This window comes from Candoia aspera, chromosome 12 (genome assembly GCF_035149785.1).
Source record: "Candoia aspera isolate rCanAsp1 chromosome 12, rCanAsp1.hap2, whole genome shotgun sequence".
NCBI lineage: Eukaryota > Metazoa > Chordata > Lepidosauria > Squamata > Boidae > Candoia > Candoia aspera.
The window spans coordinates 18,944,886-18,968,982 of NC_086164.1; the positions used below are offsets into that span (position 1 = coordinate 18,944,886).

At 44.9% G+C, this 24,097-nt stretch overlaps 1 protein-coding gene across 1 annotated transcript in view; it reads left to right on the plus strand.

Moving 5' to 3' along the window:
- LOC134504540 (pre-mRNA 3'-end-processing factor FIP1-like) overlaps positions 1 to 24,097 on the plus strand; it is a 42,156-nt gene that overhangs the window by 416 nt on the left and 17,643 nt on the right. The window contains exons 2-6 of the mRNA XM_063313804.1: positions 16,557 to 16,593; positions 17,581 to 17,662; positions 20,737 to 20,837; positions 21,316 to 21,374; positions 21,800 to 21,910. Coding sequence (XP_063169874.1) covers positions 16,557 to 16,593; positions 17,581 to 17,662; positions 20,737 to 20,837; positions 21,316 to 21,374; positions 21,800 to 21,910 — 390 coding nt within the window. The remainder of the gene's footprint in view (positions 1 to 16,556; positions 16,594 to 17,580; positions 17,663 to 20,736; positions 20,838 to 21,315; positions 21,375 to 21,799; positions 21,911 to 24,097) is intronic.

Sequence of the window (24,097 nt, forward strand, 5' to 3'; positions counted from 1 at the left end):
GCGCCCGCCGTCGCCAGCCCTTCGGGGGGGCCGGGGGAGTCCCGCGCCCCCCGCCCCCCGCGGCGCTTGCCAGCATCCGCAGCCCGGGAGAGCCGGCCGGCCGCGCGGAGGACGGCGCCCGGCGGGGCGTCCGGAGCGAGGCGCGCCTGTGCGGCGCCTCTTCCGGCCAATGCTGCCCCGACGGGCCCGGCTTGGAAGCCCATTATCCCCCGGCTGCCCGCCGGGGAGGGTGGGACTGCCCCCCCCGGCGCGTGGGCTGGGGGCGGAGCTGCTGCAGCCCGCCCTGCGGGTGTTGGGAGAAGGGCGAGCGGGAGGGGCTTCCCCCTTCTCTGGGCGGAGTGGCGCCGCCAGATGTGCAGGACTGCGCTGCGCGGGGCATGTGCCAGCCGCGTGGCAAAGTTTCCCGAAGGCGTTGCAGCCCCAGGGAGACCGCAAAGGACGGGGAGGGCTTGGAGCAGGGTACAATTGTGTGGCAAGGTCAAAACATTTGGGAACGTGGGAAAGGGTCCAGCCCGCTGCGGGTGCTCCTGCCCCCAGAAGGTGGGAAGGGGGCATGGGATGAGCTTAGCATTTCACTCCGATAAACACCTTTATTTGCCCGCTTTAAAAAGGTTTTTCTCTTGCCTTTCAGAAGGAACAATTGATCGCTCACACTGGGTTGGGTTTGCACAACAGACTGGACCTCAAACTAGCCAACCGCCGTTTTATTCAGGGGGTTGTGTGATCCTGGCCTGTGTCTCATGCAAACCCAGATTGGATTGATGGATGAAACCATGTTTCAGGGAACTATGAGTTGGGCTGCTAAAGGAGGCAAATTAAAAACTCACCTGAGAGTTAAGAAAGGTTGTCCCCAAACCACTGGCACCGTCCAGTAATCCGACCTAGGTTGATTATCACATCTGTCGGTTGTAGAGGAATGAAGAAGAAGGCAGGTCCCTGCCCCGTGGAGGTTACAGTATAATTCAGTGTTCCTCAACCTTGGCAACTTTCAGACCTGTAGACTTCAACTCCCAGAATTCCCCAGCCAGCCATGCTGGCCAGGGAATTCTGGGAGTTGAAGTCCACAGGTCTGAAAGTTGCCAAGGTTGAGGAACACAGGTATAATTTGATAGGAAAGTAAACAGCAGAGGAAGACCACAAATGGAAGGTGAGCTTAAACTGCAAGGGGTGGGCGGAGCCTCTGCATTCAGGTGGGTTGACACCTGCCCAGAGTTAATCACAGCAGACAATGATGCTTAAGTGGAGACTTCAAAAAACTTTGAGGAGCCTATAAGGGTTTTGGAGAAGTGGCTTGTCATGAGAGGCAGTTCTAGGAATAATGGGAAGCACGGCCTAGTGGATGGCACCGTCGCAGGGAACAGGAGATCTTCAGGTGAAGCACCTAGAAGGCCCTGGTTGGGTCTTTCTGTCCCAACTGCTTGTAAAATTGAGATGCCTGGGGGGAAAAAAGGAAGATTATACCTCAAAACCTGAGGTATAACTAGGTATTTCAGAGTGTTGCTTGGAGGAGACAGGCTCACGCTTGCCTGAAATGGGGTGGTAGGAAGGACATGCCATGGGCATAGTCTAGACAGGAGTTCCAGATAAAACCAGATTGTTGATTCTCAGGACTATTTTTAAAAGAATGTTCCATTTTCATTGTGATTTCCCCGGTTCTGAGATTCAGGGAGATTTGGCAAGAATTGGAATTTCTCTCTTTTCTCATCGGATTAGCAACTGGGGGCCAGTTGGTGGTTTTTTGATGCAGTGGTTTGGATCATAATGCTAAACCATGATTTGAAGTTCTGTGCACAAGGGAAAAAACCCATATTGAGCAAAACTTTAGTTTTCTTCTTGCAGGTACAGGAGAAGAAATAAATTTCCTTTCTCCTGGTTGCTTGCTCTTTGTTCAGTACAAACCAAGTTTTGTGTTTCAAAGCATAGCACTTGCCCGCTGTTAATCCAGCCACCTGCAAACCTTGCATTGTTTGCCTGCCTTGTTAAAACTAGCTGGAGTTTCTCTCAAGCCAGATTTCCTGGTTTGCATACAACAACCTCCCAGGCACCAGAGCAACTAAGTGGTTTTCCTATAGTTTCTTTTTTTGCTTTTAGAACTCAACAGTGCTTTAGCATCATGTCTGAACACAGAGACTACATTAATTAAGCAGCTGGAATATTTGATTTAGAACGGGAAACAAAAAGGCAATCCTTGTTTGATTGCAAGGCATTTCCTATTCCTGGACTATTCAGCTGATTTAGCCTTATCCATCCCATAAGATCGTTGTGAGGATATGCAGCTTGAGATTCTTGGCGGAAATATACAGGAATCCCAATGTTTCTTGGCCATTGTAGGGTTTGTAAAATTAGCGCAGCCAGTTCCAGTAGTAGCACGTTGGTGTTTTGCTTTGCTTGTGAATGCACGCATGGTCCAGAAGTAGCCTTGTCGATCTACCTCTTCAGATCTAGCTGAGTCAAAGCTGCAGGGCTAAACAAACATGGATAAAGTTGGGTCATAGGATCCAGCTATGCAAGTATTGTAGGCTAAGGGACATGTTTCAAAAGCTTCTCCATTTTTCTCTTATTTACAAAGAAGTATATGCAGTGGCCATGTTTAATCAGTAGGCAAATCATCTAAAAACATAGGCAGAGGACAAATTAATGCGGAAGATCAGATTTGAGTTTCCTGAGGCTGTGAGTTACAAGTGTGCTGCTCTGATTTTTAAGCATCTTTAGTTCCCAGATGTTACTGTGATAAAGAATAAAGATGAAACTAGAAAGGCTGGCTTTATTAAAGTGCTAACTCCTTATCTGTCAGAAATGCCTGAATAGTAAGACCTCAGTAATTCATAAAATCCTCATCAGTCAATATTTTGGGTTGCCTGACAGTCATCAAGGGTTACTTTTATGCTCTATTTCTTAGCAATGTTATTTCAGATTTTTAAATTGTTGATGTGATACTCCCTAGTTAAAATAGCTAGCCAGGTGTTTCTAGACACATGCCAAGAAAAAGTTATCCAGGTTAGTTTCCATAAGCCATAACTGATCTCTTGGGTGGTATCAAAAATAATTGAGGTTAGGGAACATTGGAAACTTTCTTACTTGGATAATCAGGGTTTTTTTTTTTCCTTTTCTAATGTGTTTAGATCAGTGTTTCTCAACCTTGGCAACTTTAAGATGTGTGGACTTCAACTCCCAGAATTCCCCAGCCAAGGTTGAGAAACACTGGTTTAGATTATTACAATGGAACAGCACCTGGAAGCCTATTGGTTCCAGGTCTCTGTTAAAAGGATTTTAAGAATTGGGTCATCAGGCCATGAGCTACTCCTGAGAAGATGCAGCTGAGCCTTTGGTTTTGCATATATGCCATCAATGCACAGCTTCCTTCTTCTTTTTTATTTGAAACATAAGTGCTTTAAACAAAGAAAGATAGGTGACTGCACCCAAAATGAATTAATAGTACAATAAGAACAAAACTATTTAAACAGGCACAGCACTTAAGGAGAGAGGAATGTACTGGGAAGAGGAAATGGCCTTGTTTTCTACTACAGATTAAGGTTACTGTGGTAACTAATCATTTTGGCCGGTGAAGAGGTTGAGTTTAATTGTTCCCTTTTCAGGTGTTAATGGTTGCATTGCCTAAGGGAGGAACTTGCCTGAACTTGTTTTAGTTTCAGTTTCCCTTCTGTGTAGGCTTGCAGAGAATATGCAGCTGAGAGAAATCTCTCAGCAAACAGCCTTTAAATATGTTTGTTTTCTGTAAATAAAATTACTTTTATAGAAATGCCTGGTGTGTGACTTTTCTGATCTCTCCTGGGCCAAAGGCTTTCTACCACTCTGCCAACAGGTTATGGGCCCAGTAAGCAGCCCAGTAAGCCCAGTAAAACCCAGAGAGAATAGAGAGATCAGCTCCACACCTCATGCACAATTTAAAGGCAGGTAGCAAAGACCTGTGAAGATTTTCTTTGGAGCCGCCTGAAGATTTTCCAGCAACTGCCGGTCTACAGGACAAAGAAGCCAGCTGAGGTGACTTGCAAAAGAAGGAAGAAGCCATGGCTACCTCCCAGCCCTCAGCGATGCCTCTGGAGCGCCTATCAGAGACCAACTATTTGAATTGGGCCCTGAAGATGGAGATGTATCTTCACAGAGAGAATCTTTGGCTGCCAATTGGTGAGCAAACCCCCCAAAATCCCAGTGCTGAATGGCTGAGACAGGATGAGCGGGCTAGAGCCACCATTATCCTGGGAGTTGAGGACAATCAGCTAGTCCACGTGTGAGGCATGCAGTCTGCAAAGCAACTTTGGGACTCTTTGAGAGACTTGTATGTAAAGGCAACAGCAGGGAGTAAAGTTACCCTGACAAAAAAGCTGTACAAAGCCTACCTTGCAGAAGGAGATAGCCTTCCTGAGCACCTGCATTATATTCAGCAGCTGTTTGTTGAGTTGCAGGAGAGAGGGATGGAATTTACACCTCTCACAAAATCCTATATCCTCCTGTCCTCACTGAATGAAACGTGGGACACACTGATTTGTACCCTGGAGGCTATGCCTGAAGCAGACCTCACCCCATCGTATGTTACACAGCGCTTACTCGCTGAATGGGAGAAGAGAGAGGAAAGATCCCCCCCCCCCAATCTCTTCTGGAAAGCTGCAGTACCAGAAAAGAAGGGAAAGGAAGCTGAGGCCACAGCGCTAGCCAGCCAGTGATGCTTCACCTGTGGTTCAGCTGGACATTTGCAGAAAGACTGTGCCTTGAGACCCAAGAGTAGAAAGACAGAGAAGAAGAACACAAGGGCAACACAGAAGAAGGCTCTTCAGACAACCCAAATTGCACAGGTTGCTGAGAAGGGTAATTCTGATGTATGGGTATTAGATTCTGGGGCCAATTGTCATTTATGTAATTGTAAAAGCTCTTTTGTGTCACTGTCTAAAACTGAAAGACAAAGTGTATCTTTGGCTGATGGGTCTGTGACCAAAATCATGGGACAAGGTGACTTGTATTTATCCTGCTTGGGAGAAACTGTAAAAGGTGTGTTGTATGTGCCAAATTTACAATCAAGCCTTTTATCTGTGGCACAATTGGCTGCAACAGGGTATATCATAACATTTAAGAAAAATGGTTGTGAGATACGAAAAAATGGGAAATTGTGTGCTACTGGTATGTTAAAAGACTCCTTGTACATTGTGCAAAATGCAAGGAAGCCAAGCTGCAAGGCTGCAGTTGGCAACACTCCATATCATGACCAATGTGTACACCTGATGCACAGGAGATTTGGTCATGCTAATTTCAAGTATATAGCACAAATGCCACAGCTGTGTGCTGACCTAAAGATAAAACCCTGTGATAAATACTTAGACTGTGTAGTTTGCAAAGAATGCAAAACACTAAAAGCTCCTGTGAGTAAGCACAGTGACAGAGTTACAACTAGACCTTTGGAAATTGTACACTCTGACATTATTGGTCCTTTTGCTCCAAGTCTTGGACAAGCAAGGTATGCAATGACCATCATTGATGATTTCTCAAGATAAACATTTATCTACATCTTAAAACATAAAGATGAGGCATTTGAGAAATTTAAAGGTTTTGTGACATGGGCAAATGGAAAATTCCCTAGGCCTGTATCTGCACTCCAATGTGATAGAGGAGGAGAATACCTTTCTCACAAATTCAGAAGGTTCCTAGTGGAAAAGGGGATAGAACAAATTCTTTCTAACCCTTACACTCCTCAGCAAAATGGTGTTGCTGAAAGAAAGGGCAGAACCTTGCAAAATTGTCATGTTCCCCATTTCAATGTTCTGTTAACATTGTAACGTTTCACATGTCAACTCCTGTTCCGTGTTCATTAGCCCATACAGGGTTTTTCCATTCCTCCGCCCTCCGTTGTTTTGAGGGTTTGGAATGTATGTTTGGGTTTGCGCGCCTGCTCAAGGTTACTTTCCCAGGCGCGTCTAACGGTTCCTAGCACCTGGGAGGGGGTATGCACTGACAAGGGATGGGGGCGGAACTTGCTCACAGGCAATGCTTTTAAGTTTGTATTTGGCGCGCTTTTGCTCATTCTCAGCTTTCTCTGTATTTGCATACTATTCCTTTAATAAATCAGTTATCTTTAAGCCCGAGCTTGTGAGACTGAGTATTTGGGATTAGGCAACCATTACATAAAGCTGAGAATCAATTTCAATCTTCCGCTAGCCCCATCCAAACGTTGGATAAGAGGGAGCGCTAGCGATGACCGACCATCAGCTTCGCGCGAGCGAAGAAGAGTTGGAGGCGGCAAGGACCCGGCCAGCTCTAACCTCGAGAGCGCAAAGAGCAGCACGTCGGGAGATGCGGGATGTCCAATTAGATGAGTTGCTGATATCGATGCAGGAGAGTCTGAGGAGTGAACACAAAACCGTGATGGAAAGAGCAACGGGGAGGGGGTCTCCACAACTATCCTGGGAGCCCGAAATCCCCTTGTCACCGAGGGTGGTGGTAACCAACCAACCCCTTGAAGAGCCGGTCACTCCTGCTCGTATGAAAGCACTCGAGGACAAAATGAATCTAATAGTGACAATCCTGAAGGATCTCCCCAGGGGTGCAGAGCCAAGCCAGGAAGATTGGGAGGAAGAGCCGTCACAGCTGGCTTACCCCAGGCCCAGCACCCTACCGCCCAGGGGGAGAAGCACGATTCGAGCATCCCGTCAAGTGGGGGGGCGTGAGGCAAGACCTCCTAGGGATCGGCCACCCCTGGGGGCTCGGCGTACCCTGACGTTTACGGAGCCACCACAGCCAGCTGAGCCGGTAAGAAACTTCCCACCATTTGGGGTGAAGTTCGATGGGGATCCCACTACACTCTCCTTCTTTATCACTAACGCTAAGCATTATATGGAGGATTGGGGCCGAAGCTTTCATTCGGAACACGGCAAAATCAATTTTATTGCCAATAAACTGAGAGGGAGGGCAGCCGATTGGTATGTGCAACTGTGCCAAACCGAGGCAACAGAATTAGAGGACTTCGATGACTTTTTGTGGGCGCTTAAACAGCATTTCGAAGATCCTCTAGCCCAAGAGACAGCCAAAAACTCCCTGAGGAAACTCTACCAAGGGTCCCTCTCAGTTGCCAATTATGCGCTCGAATTTAAAGCCTTATCAGGGAAGGTGGAAGATTGGTCCGAGCCAACTTTAATTGAAATGTTTAAGCAAGGGCTAGAACCAGAAATCCTTCGTTGGGCACTGGGAAGAGACGACCCTAAAACACTATACGGATGGATTCAATTAGCAGGCAGCGCCGAAAATGCCCTGCAGACCTATGCCCATACTAAAGAGCTTAGACAATCCCGACTTGCCAGAGGAGCGCGGACGACTGGACCTGCCAGCCGCCCCAAACCAAAAACCTGGGAAGAGGAAAGAGAACGACGGTTTTCCAAAGGTCAGTGCCTGAGATGTGGAAAAGAAGGGCATCGCGCCACTTCGTGCCCTAGACGACGTCCAGAAGAACGGCAAGCGAAACCTTCAGGGAAGTCGCCTGCCCCACCGTGGAAAATGAAAGCTGCCATCGCAGAACTCGACCCACCAGAACTACCATTCGGGGAAGAGGAGGAGGAATTGCAATTCGAACAGCCGGCGGGAAAAGGCTACCACCTGCCCTGAAGGGCGCCCTAGGGCAGGTGGAAGAAACCGGGCGTGACCACGATTCGGTGAGTGGGAATTTCCCTACGCTGACTGTAAAAGTTAAACTAGGCTCAAAGACCAAAACTGTGGAAGTTTGGGCCATGCTTGACTCGGGCTGCTCCCGTTCCCTTATGCACCCTGATGTCGTAGCGGCTCTGGAACTGCCTACGTTCCCTTTGCCAAGACCTATGATCTTCACCCAATTGGATGGAACTATGGCGGGGGGAAAAGCAGTCACTCATTCCACAGGATTGGTGGCTTTACAAATGGGTTCCCATCGGGAAAAGCTACCATTTGTTGTAGCTCCAGTGGGGGGCCCTCTAGTGATTTTAGGTATGCCCTGGTTTGTACAACAAAATCCTTTTATCAACTGGCTACATAGGACTGTCACCTTTGCGGATGGATTTTACAAAGTACCCGAAAAGGATCTCCTAGACGACATGGAGGGCGGAGGGGTAGCGCACACCACTGTACAAACACTTCAACCCCTTGAGGGACTACCCAGTCAATATCAGGATTTAGCTGATGTGTTTGGGGAAAAGGAAGCAGATCGCTTGCCACCCCACCGAAAAACAGACTCTGCCATTGAGTTCTTACCTAATGTAAAGTTACCTCACCCAAAAATCTACCCCATGTCTCCCAAAGAGCTAGCCACACTAAGGGAGTTCATTGATAAAAACCTAGCTAGGGGTTTCATTGAACCTGCTAACTCCCCGGTTGGGGCTCCTGTCCTCTTTAGACCAAAAAAGGATGGCTCATTGAGGCTTTGTACTGATTTCCGCGGGCTCAATGCGGTCTCGATATTAAATAAATATCCTTTGCCCTTGATCAAAGATATGTTATCACATCTGGCCAGAGGCAAAATCTTCTCAAAACTAGATTTGAGAGAAGCCTATTTTCGTATTCGCATAAGGGAAGGGGATGAGTGGAAAACGGCGTTTAACTGTCCTCTCGGGGCTTTTCAATACAAAGTTTTACCCTTTGGTTTGTCCGGGGCGCCTGGGGTTTTTATGCAACTAATTGATGAGGTCTTGCATGACCACCTATTTAAAGGAGTACTTGTGTATTTGGATGATGTATTGATTTATACTGAAACCATGTCAGAACATATTCACTTGGTGCGTCAGGTGCTGGCTAAATTGAAAAAAGCAGAGTTGTATGCCAAACTGTCTAAATGTGCCTTCCATCAATCACAAATTGATTACCTAGGATATAGAATTTCCGCTAAGGGCATTGAAATGGACCCTGCTAAAGTGGAAGCCATTGTGGCATGGGAGCCTCCCCGTACCAGGAGACAATTACAAAGTTTCCTGGGATTCGCCAATTTCTATCGGGCATTCGCCCAAAATTTTGCCGAAATCGCCCTCCCCCTCACTGAACTGTTGAAAACTAAAGCACGGGGATACGCGGCGTTCAAAAAACCCAGGAGCGCTCCTTAAATGGACTCCAACCTGTCAACAGGCGTTCGAAGCGCTCAAACACATCTTCACCACTGAACCAATTTTACAACATCCAGACCCTGCCAAACCATTCATGGTACAAGTGGATGCTTCTGATTTCTCAATCGGAGCACTCCTACTGCAATCTGACCAATCTGGCGCCTTAAAACCCTGTGCTTACCTCTCCCACAAGTTCACTGAAACAGAGAGGCGATGGCATGTTTGGGAAAAAGAGGCTTTTGCTGTAAAAACTGCTTTAGAGACTTGACGACACTTATTAGAAGGGACTTCAAACCCTTTCGAAGTCTGGACTGACCATAAAAACCTAGAGGCACTAAGCACCAGTCGTAAACTCAGCCCCAAACAGCTTCGCTGGGCTGAGTTTTTCAGCCGCTTTGACTTCACCCTTAAATTTATACCAGGCAAGAAAAACTTTTTAGCTGATGCGCTCTCCCGCCGGCCCCAAGATGCTGGCCCAGGGCCAACAGTCCAAGGTACCAACTGGACCGAAAAACAATTAAGTTTGGCAGCGGTGACGCGCAGTCAGACGTGAGCGCAGCAAACGCAAACTCCAGCTGCCCCGCCTCCCAGCCGCTCGCCGCGTTTGCCAGTTCCATCGGATTTGCAACAACAGTTGCTCCTCCACCTAAAAACTGACACTTGGTTACAAACAAATAAAAACATTGTAACTTTCACCGACGATTTTGCTTGGCGCAACGATCGTCTCTATGTGCCTGAGGCTTTGCGTAAAACAATCCTCCAGCGCTGCCACGATGACAAGCTGGCTGGGCATTTTGGTTATTTAAAAACACTCCACCTCGTGCGGCGGCAATTCTGGTGGCCAACGTTGCTCAAAGACCTTAAAGCCTATGTCACAGCATGCCCTGTTTGTGCAGCAACTAAGCGCAAACCAGGCAAACCTCAGGGTCTCCTGCAACCTGTCGCCACCCCATCAGTCCCCTGGCAAGACATCTCCATGGACTTTATCGTTGACCTACCCCCCAGTCAGCGAAAGACCGTCATTTGGGTGGTCAAAGACTTTTTCTCCAAACAAGCCCATTTCATTCCATGCGCTTCTATCCCCACCGCACAACAACTGGCACGCCTCTTCCTCGTTCACGTGTACCGCCTTCACGGTATCCCTGCCCGTTTGGTGAGTGACAGAGGCACACAATTTACGTCACAATTTTGGCGGGCATTTTTAAAACTACTTGGCACCAAGCAAGCCCTCTCCACCGCGTGGCATCCACAGACAGACGGCTCTACAGAGGCGGTTAATTCTACACTTGAACAATATTTGCGAGCTTTTGTCAATTACCAACAAGACAACTGGGTCGACCTACTCCCTTTTGCAGAAGTCGCTTATAACAATGCCTTACATCAAAGCACTGGCCAGGTTCCTTTTAAAACTGTTTTCGGTCGGGACTTCGTCCCAATCCCTGAACTTCCTCATCCACAACCCCTACCCGCCTCCCTAACTGACTGGGCTGACTCTCTCAAAGACTCATGGCTAAACATTCAGCAAGCTCTGCTCCATGCCCAAACCACTTACAAACGTCATGCTGATGCAAAGCGCTCACCTGAACCTGCCTTTACTGTAGGGGACAAAGTCTACTTGTCAACCAAGTTCATCAAGTCACCACAACCTTCCAAGAAACTTGGCCCTAAGTTTGTGGGTCCTTTTCCTATTGTTGCACAAATTAACCCTGTTACTTTTAAACTTGACTTGCCCCACAACCTAAAACGTTTACATCCTGTTTTCCATTGTAGTTTACTCAAGCCCTACCTGCCATCGGACCGCTGGCATCCCCAACCCATTCCACCACCACCTCTCATGATTGACAACCAGCAACACTTCGAGGTGACAGACGTCCTGGACTCTCGCCGCCAACGCTCCACTTTACAGTACCTCGTTCGTTGGAAACATTTCCCTCATCCTGAATGGGTGGCTGCCCCTGATGTGAACTCCCCTCGTCTAGTAGCACGCTTTCACTCTGCCTACCCTAACAAACCAGCTTCCTAGCGTTATTTTGCGGGGGGGGCGATATGTCATGTTCCCCATTTCAATGTTCTGTTAACATTGTAACGTTTCACATGTCAACTCCTGTTCCGTGTTCATTAGCCCGTACAGGGTTTTTCCATTCCTCCGCCCTCCGTTGTTTTGGAGCTTTGGAATGTGTGTTTGGGTTTGCGCTTCTGTTCAAGGTTACTTTCCCAGGCGCGTGTAACGGTTCCTAGCACCTGGGAGGGGGTGCGCACTGACGGGTGATTGGGGCGGGACTGGCTCACAGGCAAAGCTTTAAGTTTGTATTTGGCGCGCTTTTGCTCATTCTCAGCTTTCTCTGTATTTGCATACTATTCCTTTAATAAATCAGTTATCTTTAAGCCCGAGCTTGTGAGACTGAGTATTTGGGATTAGGCAACCATTACAAAAATGCAATGGAATGCATGCTTAAAGATTCACATTTATCTTTTAAGTATTGGTGAGGCAATATCTACTGCCTGTTATGTACAAAACAGATTGTATAACTCTGTGATTCAGGACACTCCATTCCATTTGTTTTATGGTGTGAAACCAAAGGTAAACCATCTTAGAGTGTTTGGTAGCACTGCTTGGGTTCATATTCCAAAACAACTGAGAAGGAAAGGGTTCATATTCCAAAACAACAGAGAAAGCCATCTTTGTTGGCTATGAACAAAGCCAAAGGAGCTACAGGTTCATAATGGGAGAGAAATTAATAATTAGCAAAAGCGCTTCTTTTGCTGAACAAAACTGGGGGAGATTAAACTCTAGCTCTCCAGTTGATCTGACCACCACAAGAGAACAGCAAGGACTTGCTGATGGTGATCTTTTGCCTGATGAGGACATTAAACCAGAAAAGCAAACTAAAGATCTGTCTGATGAGACAGATGCTTCTCAGGAAAGTGATAGGAGTCAAAATTTAAGTCCTGTATTACCTCGCAGATCTCAGAGAAGTAATAAAGGCATTCCTCCATCACGTTTTCAGGCTGAAACAGTAAAGGCTTTTCACATATTCACAGAACCTGAGTCTTTAGAAGAAGTGAATGCTTTACCACCTGAGATTGCACAAAATTGGCATTCTGCCATGCAACAGGAGTTAGCATCCTTGAAAGAAAATAAAACATGGAAACTGGTAAATCTACCTCCCAATGAACGCTGTCTAGGTTGTAGGTGGGTTTTCAAACTGAAAAGGGATGCTGATGGCAAAATCCAAAAATATAAAGCAAGGTTGGTTGCAAAAGGGTTCACTCAAAGGCAAGATTTAGACTTTGACAAGACTTTGCACCAGTCACTAAAGGTGAAAATTGCTGCACTCAAAGGAATGTCAGTTCACCACTATGACATTCAAACTGCATTTCTCTATGGTGATTTAGATCACAAATTATACATGCAGCAACCCCCTGGCTATGAAAAAAGGGGAGAATCTAGTCTGTGAACTGCAGAAGTCAATCTATGGGTTAAAACAAGCTGCTAGATCCTGGAACCAAAAAGTAGATGAAAAACTGCAGAATTTTGGTTTTGAAAAAGGAAAAGCAGATCCATGTGTATATATGAAGAAAGACAAGGCTTTATGTATCTGTGCATTTATGTTGATTTGCTGCTGTTCACATCAAAAGAAAAAGGCTTGATTTTGAAGCCTGCATGAAAAGCCATTTCACATTAAAAAGCCTTGGAACTGTAACAAATTACCTAGGTTTGGAAATACACAGGAAGAAGGATGGTAGCTTTCTGTTAAACCAAAGGGGAGATAATGTTAAAATAATGTGAATGGAAAGACACAGAGTTGTCAAAGAAAATTGGTTTGTGTCTTATTCTGTAGTATAAAAAGGGGAGTGTGAATATATGTTTCCTACTACAGATTAAGGTTACTATGGTAACTAATCATTTTGGCCGGGTGAAGAGGTTGAGTTTAATTGTCCCCTTTTCAGGTGTTAATGGTTGCATTGCCTAAGGGAGGAACCTGCCTGAACTTGTTTTAGTTTCAGTTTCCCTTCTGTGTAGGCTTGCAGAGAATATGCAGCTGAGAGAAATCTCTCAGCAAACAGCCTTTAAATATGTTTGTTTTCTGTAAATAAAATTATTTTTATAGAAATGCCTGGTGTGTGACTTTTCTGATCTCTCCTGGGCCAAAGGCTTTCTAGCACTCTGCCAACAGGCCTCTCATACAAGCATCACCACCAAGAGGTGAGCTTTTGGCTTTTGTTCGTCAGATCCGCACTAAGGAAATGCCATTTCCTTGCCATTTGTTTGATTGGAACGGTTGCTATTATCCCTGTGTGGTAGTGTGAGTTTTAGTTTGCAAAAGTTTCAAAGAGTTTATATTGCATATAGAGGGATTACCAATGGTACATGAGTGAGGCATGCAGATCCATTTGCAAAGGCATAAATTATACAGTCAGCCCACTAATGGGTGTATCAAAATAGGCCACAGATTCATTTTTCTGATATTCAACTGGAATTGGCTTTCTTGTGAATTAAGAGCATTATTCTGTCTCCTGATCTGGGGTGCTAGAGAAGAGCCTTGGTCAACTTGCTTGACTGGTCCACTTTAAGGCGTTTGAATGCTGTCACATCTTCTTCCAGTTGGCTTTTCTGAAGGCTGAATGTGCCCAACTCTTTCCACCTCTCTTCATGGGACTTGGTTGCTGGGGCTTGATCATCCCCATTCGTCTTCACGAGAGGCTTTTTGCTTTCCAGTCACGCCAGCTAAAAAGGGACAAGCCGAAGTTGCAGTGGTCTTACCTCACGAGGGTACCAAATATTCACATCTCCTTATGTCCACTGTTCTTTGCATTTGTGTCGCTCTTCCTCCTGGACGTCGTCCTGGTCAGGCATTGCTTCGTCTCTCCAGGAAGTTACGGTCTGAGATCATGGCTGAATTCTTTAGAACTTCATCCTGACCGAGTAATGCTCTGCTGGGTCATTCTTGCTTAGTTCCCCTGGTCAACAAGAGCATTTCAGCCGGGATGGATATTCCTTTGCTGACCCCAAGGCTCACTTGATGTTCAGGGAGGCCAAAAGTGCAGTAGGTGGGTGTCACACAAAACAGATGTTACAGGGCCCTAGCAGAGTCTGCGTTTTCCTGTAAAGCTGTTTGTTCCTAATTTTTCTGTTTTTGTTTTTTCTGTTTTTGTTTTGTTTGCTGCCCAGAGTCCATTGGAGTTAGGCAGCTATAACAAATTTAAATAATAAAATAGTTAAATAATAAAAGCTTGTTGAGGACATTTCTTGGTTTTGCTCTTTAAGCTGCACCGTTTTCTTTTGCTTCCCATCTCAAAATGAGGAGTAAACTCTCAGAGACATTTGGCAGTTGCATTGCCAAATTTCAGCCATGCAGTCCAAGGACTGCAAAATGTTGGTGTTGGCAAGCTTGGATTTGAAGCTTGTTGTAATGGTATGTGGGAAAGACCTTGGGAGATGGGGTGAAGAGATGCTGCCTAGGGAATGGTCAGGTAAGAGAGGGCATAGCCTGCAGCTAGATAATGGGTGGAGAAAGAGGCTCAGGAGGGGCCCTCCCTAATTCCTTGGGCTGTAAAGGAGACGGGAGGAGAATGATACTTTCAGATTTGCAAGATTCTGTCAATGTAGGTAAAGGTAAAGGTTTCCCTTGACGTAAAGTCCAGTCGTGTCCGACTCTAGGGGGCGGTGCTCATCTCCGTTTCAAAGCCTTGGAGCCGGCGTTGTCCATAGGACACTTCCGGGTCATGTGGCCAGTATGACTCACGGAACGCCGTTACCTTCCCGCCGAAGCGGTACCAATTAATCTACTCACATTTGCATGTTTTCGAACTGCTAGGTGAGCAGGAGCTGGGACGAGCAACGGGAGCTCACCCCGCCGCGCGGTTTCGAACCGCCGACCTTCCGATCGACAGCTCAGCGGTTTAACCCGCAGCGCCACCGCGTCCCTTTTTCTGTCAATGTAGCTTTACAATAAAGTAGAATTAGCTCATCTGGTTGTGTTTCCTATCCGGTCTACCTGGTAAGACTGACACTTGTCCACCCCTGTGCTAATCAAGCCTGGATGCTAAATATAGTCACTCAGGAGTACCTTAGCCATGATTTATGGAATTAACTCAATTTTCTGCATTTGCATGACATACTGAACCATAAACTAACCACATAAGCTGGATTTGCACAATACAATAGCTCCAAATGAAATTGATTTTGTTGTTTTGGTGTGTTGTGTGAACAAGGAGAATTTCTCTTGCCTGCACATAAGTTACCCCTGCTGGTTTTTTGGAAGATGGTCAGAATGGAGCTTTGTCAGAGGGATTTTAAAACAAATTAATACATTAACACAGTGCTCATTGTTATCAGGGTCCTCTTTTAATTTTAAATTATAATTTTTATAGTTCTAGTATTTTAGTTTATATTGTTGTATTATGGATGTTTTATTTCTGTAAATTGTTGACAGTCATAAAAAGGGGGTGGCCTTTTTATTTCGCAAATAAATGAATAGTGCTGAAGAACTTCCAAAAAGCATCCTTTGGGTCTCTGGACCCATTTCTTTTGGAAGAATTAAGTGAAAACAGTTGCTGTTCCACAGTGCAGTTAGATGTCTGCCTTGATGTGCTGCCTGAACATGGCCACAGTGGGCTAAGTCATACAAAAATTGTGTCAGCCTGTTATAGGTATCTTTGTGTAGATTTTAAAAATCAAAGTATCTTTAAACCAGCCATGTCCATCCTGGGCATCTCTCAGGATAGGAGTGTGGAGCTCAATTCCTAGAATTCTCATAAAGGGCCATATTGGTTAATGCATTCTGGGAGTTGAAGTTACATACCCAGGGGCTGCTGAATGATGGGAGGCTGATTTACATTATTCATACCAGTATGGTGGCTAGCGGATGGATGGATACGACTATATAACAACAACTCAGGAAGAGATGCGCAGCTATGCGGTGGCTCAACAAAAGCAAGTGTTTCATCACTGAATGTGTTGTGGAGGATTGAAACCATCATCACATGGGACCCCATATGAGCTTGAAAGAAGTAAAGAAGTGGGGGAGAAACCCACCAAGGTGATCTTGGCTGATCTTGAAAGACTAAGTAGAAGATCATTAGGAAATCCTGGGGGTGACTGGGACGTAAATACAAGATAGCGTGGAAGAAGGCAGTAGCAAAGGACTTCCATGTGGCTGCCAAGAAAAGTCCATGGAAATGTCCACAGTCATCAGGGGTTGAGTCAGCTCAGAAGAGACTTCAAGAAGAATTGGTGCTTGGGTGCCACAGTGGTTAGAAGAAAAGAGACATAAACCAGGGAGAGGCAGAGGGCAGTGGCAGTCTGGGAAGGCGATTGCTGCTTCTCACTTACTTCTCTGTCCACATCTGCAACTCCTTTTCATATTCTGTCATATTTGGTCAATAGGAATGTTTGTCTTAAGGCCATGCTGAGTTCTTTTTACAAATGTTGAAGGATTTATCTTTGCCTTTAATTTGTCTTTCTCCTTATTTTCCCTGTATTTTCAGATGACAATGGTAAGCCAGAAGATGGACCAATATCTGGGTAAATCTTCAAGTTTTTCACTCAAAGCCAAACATATTTAGGACAGGTGGCAGCCTGTTTGGTCTAGTGGTTAAGGCGATGGGCTAGAAACCAGGAGGCTGAGAGTTCTAGTCCCACCTTAGGCATGAAGCCAGCTGGGTGCCCTTGGGCCAGTCCCTCTCTCTCAGCCCAACCCACCTCACAGGGTGGTGGTTGTGGGGAAAACAGGAGGAGGAAGGAGTATTAGGTAAGTTCCCCACGTTGAGTTATTTATAAAAATAATAAAGGCAGGATAAAAATATCTTTAAAAAAACACACCATGATGCTCTTTGAATCTGTTGGACTTCAATCTCTATAACCTAGCAAGCTTTTGCCATATTTGTTGAAAATTATAGGAATGTATTCCAACATTTCTGGAGCACATCAAGTTACGGAAGTCTGCATTAAATGTGTAGCTTTGGCATTTTCGATTATTCCTAGCATCAAAACCTTATATTTTAAAACAAGTGCTTTTCATATATAGTCATTGTTTTACTGTTTATTTTCATTTTGTTCTTCTCATTTGGGGTTCTAAACTCTGCTTTTAGTCACATTTCTTTTTACTATATGTACATGCTTAGACTGTTATTTATTTATTTATATTTCAAATTTCTATCACCGCCCATCTCTCCCGAAAAGGGGACTCTGGGCGGTTAGCTGACCTGGGCTTTTCTTAAAGGGAAGATGGGATAGGAATTCTTGAAATATATGCAAAAGTTGGCCAGATAGTTGGAAAGCAGGCCTGCTCCTGGTCAAGCCATACTCATTAAAGGTTTCATAGATACCTTGACTGTAAGTCCTGGGCCCTGCAGAAGGTTAGTTCTTGGGTGCCAAGTATGACGCTACTGATTGGTCAACGTAATCTGTATCCTGTTGGCTGGAGAAATTGTCAGAAGTTGCACATGGGAAGCTTTGGGATACAGCCCAAATAAATGTGGGTTGTCCTTACTTTGTGTTTACATTTATCAGGCACACCGACTCTCATCCATTACAAGACATTCCTAAGGAGACCAGGATTGTTATCAGTGAAGACCAAGAACTGTTGCAGCAAGTAAGTGATGCTCCTCAAGTAGGAAGTCTAGAACAGCCTTTCCCAGTCATGTCTCTGCCACATGTGTTGGACTTCAGTTTTCAGTCCTGTCCAGCATGGACAGTAACTGGTTTTTTTTCCTGTCCTTGGCTGGCTGCGTTCACAAGAGAAATCCATGGGGGCGGGGGGCTGTATGTCAACGATCAGCACAGCTTAAACTAGCAACAGCTAGGATCTACCTCCTCAAGTTGTGCTGCGCTGCCTCATTGTGAAAGGGGCGGGGTGTTTCTGGGAGCGATGAGCAGAGATACCAGGAGTTTATGCCCAGAGTATAAAATCGGTGCAGTCGCCCAAGGTTTGAAGATCACCCCAGCTTCCCAGCTAAAACAAGCAGGCACCCGTATTGAGCAGAAGCAATAGAGGAAGATGCTGGAGGTGGATGATCAAGTGAAAACGGCAGAGACATCATTTCATGCTGTGTTGGAGAAGGCGACGGAAGAAACCACATGGATATCTGTAGCGGTTTACAATTGTTTCTCGACGTGATATCATGAGTCTAGTTTTACATGTTCAATTAATTAATGTATGAAACAACGATTTTTACATTTTATGACAATTGTGAATTATCTGTTTATTTACTGAAACTTTATTTTCCATCACTGTCTTCTCTCCCTTCCTTCTTTTTTCATTTGTGTGGACATTTATTTTATTTCTTAAATGTTTAAAATAATAAAGAAAAATATATAGAAAAAAGAAAACCACACAGATGGACAACATAAAATCATTGAGGATATTGTGCCAGATGGCGGACCCTTCAAGTCACATGGCCCTCAACATGCTGCTGAGAAAGAGCTGAGGATCTTCTGGAGTACTAATGGTGTTTATGACATGGCTAAATTAAAGCCTTCAGGGCATGTATTTGCTGATGTTGCCATACAGGAAAAGAGAATATGAAGCAGCAAAGACAGAATTACAGTGTGATCATGGAATGTAAGAAGGAAGGACACGGGAAAGCTCAACCCAATGAAAGATGAAATGAATCAACTACGTATTGACATCTTAGGCATCATACTGTTTACTATTCCGGGTGCAAAGAAAAAAGAACATCTTTGATTTCATAATCAAGAATGTAGCAAAAACAATACTTGGGTACAGTGAACTCAGTGACTGAATAATATCAATCAGACTTCATGGACAAGCCCTTAGTATGAGGATTAATCACGTTTATGTTCCAACCACCGATGCAGAAGAAGAGGTGGTTGACCAATTTTATGGTGAAGTTCAATCTGAAATTGACAGACCTTGCAAATAAGATGTGTTGCTTGTGGTTGGAGACTGGAATGCCAAGTCAGAAATGTAAGGAGGAAAATATAGTTGAACTGTATGGCCTAGGAAACAGAGATAAATAGGAGAATGACTTATCAGCTTCTCCAAACCCAGTGATTTCATTACTAACACAGTCTTCAAACAACCAAAACAATGCCTATATACATGGGCATCACTAGATGAAAAACACAGTAATCAAATTGAGTATATTATTGGTACAAGGAGGTGGAAGAGCTCAGTTATAATAGCAAGGAAATGGCCAGAACTGCTCACGTGTCAAGCTAAAGAAGAAGAAAGCTAACCAGTCTCCATTATATGGTCTTGAGCGCATACCCACCATTTTCAAGGAGAATATCAGGAATTGTTTTGAAGTCCTGAACTTCATTGATAGAGAACCAGAGGAACTGTGGAATGGAATAACAATCCCATCCACTTGTTGTCTTACATAAAAAATTGATAGGACAGGTTGGGACACCTGAAAGCTCTCTCGCCCTCTCTCTTTAAAATTTGATAATGGTTTCGGACCTGAGCGCTAAATGGCTTGTGGTGGGAGCTAGAAGTGGTTTCCCTAAATGCAGTTGTAATACAGGGGACTTGCCACAGCTGTGTCCATATCTAACAGTGCACTGTGGTGATGCCCATGAGTTTGCGTCTACACAGAAGCCACAGCTGCTTGCTGGAAAAAGGTGTGTCCACAGGAATCAGCCCATAGCAGACCTGGTTTTCAAACTAGAAGGCTCTGCGCAGAGCTGTGTATTTCTGTGGCTGGCTTCGTGCATCTTGGTAAGCCATCAGCCACAATTTACAGCTGCTAGATAGCTCTTCTACCCATTGGCACAGACAGATGGCAGTGCTGATCCAGGGTGCCACCTGACACACAGAAGCCAGCGACAGTTGCGTGTTGGTGCATAAGCCAACTGTCAAGCCCTGCACAGCTGGCAAGATCAAAGAAGCAAGAACTACATGGATTTCAGTAACGTATCTTGAATGTTAGTTTAGCATAAAAAGAAAATCTTGGGCCCTACAAGAAGAGTTTCCTAGCCGCCTTTGTAGTGAATTCATTAAGGCAGGTCACTTTGGATATTTTGAAATTCTTCTTCCCACGTTCCTTGCCACATGGGTGTTGCTGTTATGAAATAAGCTGCCAGTGGACTTGCCTTCTATAGCTTGATTTTTTATATCTGACCTCCCTTGGATTTCTTTTCCAGCCTCCCCACAATCTCTCACATCAACCAATTAGGCCCCATTTGAAAGGGACAAGGATATGAATGGCAGGCAACCAAACTATCCAGATGCTGTCTTTGTGGTGGAAGGTGGGCCAGTGCCCCTCGTCAGCCAAGTGGGTTTAGTTCCTGTATCCCCACGAACTAGCATTTGATTGGTTCAACTTAGACATCTTCGTTTTTTTCTTCAATTGAAGAGGTGTGTGGCTTCCACTCGGCAAACTGGAATAACTGGGGACTCATTTCCATAGCTACCTTCCAAGGTGGTCTGGAGGGCCCTCTTTCGAGGGGAGACGCTGCTCTCAAGCACCATATAAATCCTTCTGTCAGCCGTTGCCATTCCTGTAACCAACCAACCCCTCCGCCCCCCCATTGCTGCATCAAGAGGCAGCCCTAAAATAAAAGGCTGAAAAAGATTGCTGCCCCTGGAGTAGAACCCTTCATGATTCACAACCTTGATGAAGGTGAGAAGAAGGTGCAACCTGTTCCTAGTACTAGAGGCTAATTTAGTATCTCATGCTTGACATGTTGCTGTCTTTGCTGTAGACCATCCCTAGCGGGGAAGACGAGGAGGAGGAGAGCGACAGTGACGATGATGACATTCGAGTCACAATCGGCAACATCAAGACGGGCGCCCCATCTTACATGTATGTGTTACATCCTTTCCCAAATCCTATTCTTTGCTTCATGCCATAATCATGCCAGCTTTTTGAGATCTCCTGTGGTTTAATCCTCCTCCTGCTGGGTCCAAAGTCACTGAAACAGCTTTCAGTTAAACCTGAATGCCTCAACCTGGCACCGTCCAGATGGGTAGGATCTCAATTCCCAACAAGCCAACTAGGACGTGGGGGGTGGGTTGAAGCCCAACCATAAGGAAAATGCCCAGTTGAAGAGGTTGCTTTTACCAGCCCAGCAATGTTGTCTCTGCAAAGAAGACTCTATCCGGCCCCTTCTCCTGGGTCAGCCTGTCTGTTGGAACTACCCAGTGAGCAAATGGGAGTCAATTTTTCAAATTGCTTGTATTGTTCGATTTGTACTGGTCGAAGACCCTAATAAAGATGACTGGAACCAAATCCTGCGTGAGATTGCCCAGAAACTGCAGTTATATTTTCATGCTTTTTCTAGGGCGACTCCGATGAACCTGAATCTAAAAATGGGTCGAGGCTATGGGGCCCCTGCATCAGGTATGAAGGGAGCATTGTTTTCTGTTACCCCTTTTCCTTTGGGCAAACGAATGTTTCATTCTGAATTAACTTTCAGTGCTGTCAAAATGGCTCATAGGGCTATCTCAGGTCAGTTCAGGCCTTGTAAGATATGCTGTTAATTAATTATGCTTATTTAATGAGCATGCTGTCGCTATCCCTCCCTCCCTCCCTCCCTTCCTTCTCTCCCTCTACCTGCCACTGTTTTTTCCAAGGAACAAAACAATGAATTGTGTTGAGAAACACACACAGAGCAGTTTTACTTGCACTGGGCAGAATTCAGGAGCTGAAGCCAAATTTATCTGGGAAGAGATTTATCTTTCTTTGAGCTGAACAATTTCCTCACCCTGCAAACTGCTCCCCAACCCAGCCTCAAGCGCTAACCATCTGTCTTCCTCTCCTCAAAGCCAAATCGCAGCCGAAAGGTATTGATTTGGAGGCTTCGGGGAATATTAACGGCTTGCCGGTAATCGAGGTGGATTTAGAATCATTCGAAGACAAACCATGGAGGAAACCAGGTGGGGCCTCAAAGTTTCTTGTGGTAAATATGATCAATAGCTTTCTTTTCTTTCTTTTTTTCCTTTCATTTGGTTTGGCTTTGCACGGCATCGCTGGTCCTAGGTGAGAGGGGATGCAGTGGGTGGATGCAGTCTGAAGTTGATGGGCCCGCACTCCACAATGTGGTGTGATAAAATTTAATAGCAGCACAGTCATTTTGGAAACTGGGAGATCTTTTTCTTTTTGATAGGACCATCTGATCTGTTTACTTGGGGCTGGGTGGCTCAGATCCATCACGGACCGGGCATTTTAGTCATCCCAGCTCAGCTTCTGAGATTTCAGTGGCTGTTGCATACTTATTTTCAGGCAATGTTGTGCAGGAAATTTCTCCTGGTTTTCTTTCTATTGCTTCTCATTCAGAAATTGTGATGGGCTGTGAGAATAACCTTGAGGGAGGAGCAACGGCAGGTCAGATAAGAGAAATCTGAGTCCAAAGCAGGAATGGAATTGGAGAAAGCATCTCAGACTGGACCCTCCCCTGTTCTCTTTAGGATAAAGGCAGGGAGGGGAGAGGCACATTCTGAGTTGCAAGATTGATGTCAGCCCTTTGAGGTAGACCAGACTTGAACACCAAAGCCATGAATACTAAAACTAGTTTTATTATAGGGTTACAATAACAGAATCTTGCAACTCTGAATGCGCCTCCCCCCTCCCTGCCTTTATCCTATAGAGGACTAGGGAGAGTTGTCTGAGACGCTTCCTCCAATTACATTTTGGCTTCGGACTCGGATTTCTCTTATCTGACCTGCGGCTCTCCCTCCTCTTAAGGTTATTCTCACAGCCCATTACAGAAGCAGAACTTGTTTGTGGGATTTTTTTTTTCAAAGGGGAAGAAGGGAATTTCAGAGAAAACTATGGAGTGTGGGGTTCTTGCACTTATCTAGTACAAAGCACCCCAACCGTGTGAATGGCCTGTCTTTGTTGCACAGTCCTCTTTCTGGAGTCTGCAGCCTCCCTAGCTTCCTCCACCCCGTTCAGTCCCAAGGGAGGCTCCTCCCTGGAGCCGATTTCAGATTAGGAAGTGTTGGGTAGCCAGGGGGGCTTCAGGGTCAAGAAAGAGATGAAGGAGAAACCCCTTAGGAATGCTTTCAGCCACCTCTAATGCAGCAGAGCCTCAGTTTCATAGACTTACTGTGTGGAAGATGGTCTGTTGTTCTCAAGCCTTATTTAAAAAACCCAGAAGTGTGTAACTTGTGTCTCTTTACTTCACGTGTCTAATGATGTCATTTGGCAAATAAAATAAACCCATGCATTGTTTCCATCATTGGATAAACTGACCCAACATAAATTGCTGTAGATGTCATAAATAATGTGGATAGCACTGTTTCCATATATCCTTTGTTTTTAATGCATGCTAGATGAGTAACAAAGCAGAGCTCTGAGTACAGGGCCATCCTCTGTGTGGTCAGTCTTAGCCTAAGCTGTTTCTGAGGTCTTAGCCTAGGCTCTGCCCTGAAAAATACCTTGCTTCTGCATTCTCTTTAAGTCACATCACCCTCTATGCCAGCTCTGTCCTGGCATCTGGCATCTGTCACAGATGATGAGATAAATATTTAGAAATGGCTTTTGTGTGTTTTATTTTATCTTTCACAACGAGAAGACAAAGGTATGAGAATATGGAAATATTTAAATGCATTTAGTCAACAAACAGGTCATTAAATCTATGAGCAACTCTCAACCCATCAGTAGTTCTATGGTTTAAGTCTTTTTTTTTCACTTTATCCCTTTCCTCCATAAATTTATTTATTATTCCAATTGAATTGAATTATTATTCAATTAATTAATAATTGAATTATTATTCAAATTTAAATGTAATTCTAGCAATAATAGATTAATTCTATCTTTCTGAATAGAGATTATTTTCATTCTTGTAATATGATGGACTAAAGAGAAGCAGCTTAACCACAGGAACAGAATTATTTGGTCCAAAGTTCTTGTGATAGGTTAAAGGCTGAAGGGACCTTGGATACTCTCCCCTCCCTGGTGTTCCCCATTGAAGATCAAATGGATTATTTTAATCTATTTTATTGATTTGGTAATATTGTTATTCCAGTTGTTAACAGCTTCAGGATCTTTGTATTGAGAAGCAATATACAAAGATTCTTGATCAATGATAGTTAATGAAGGCAAGTGGATCTTGGCATCAT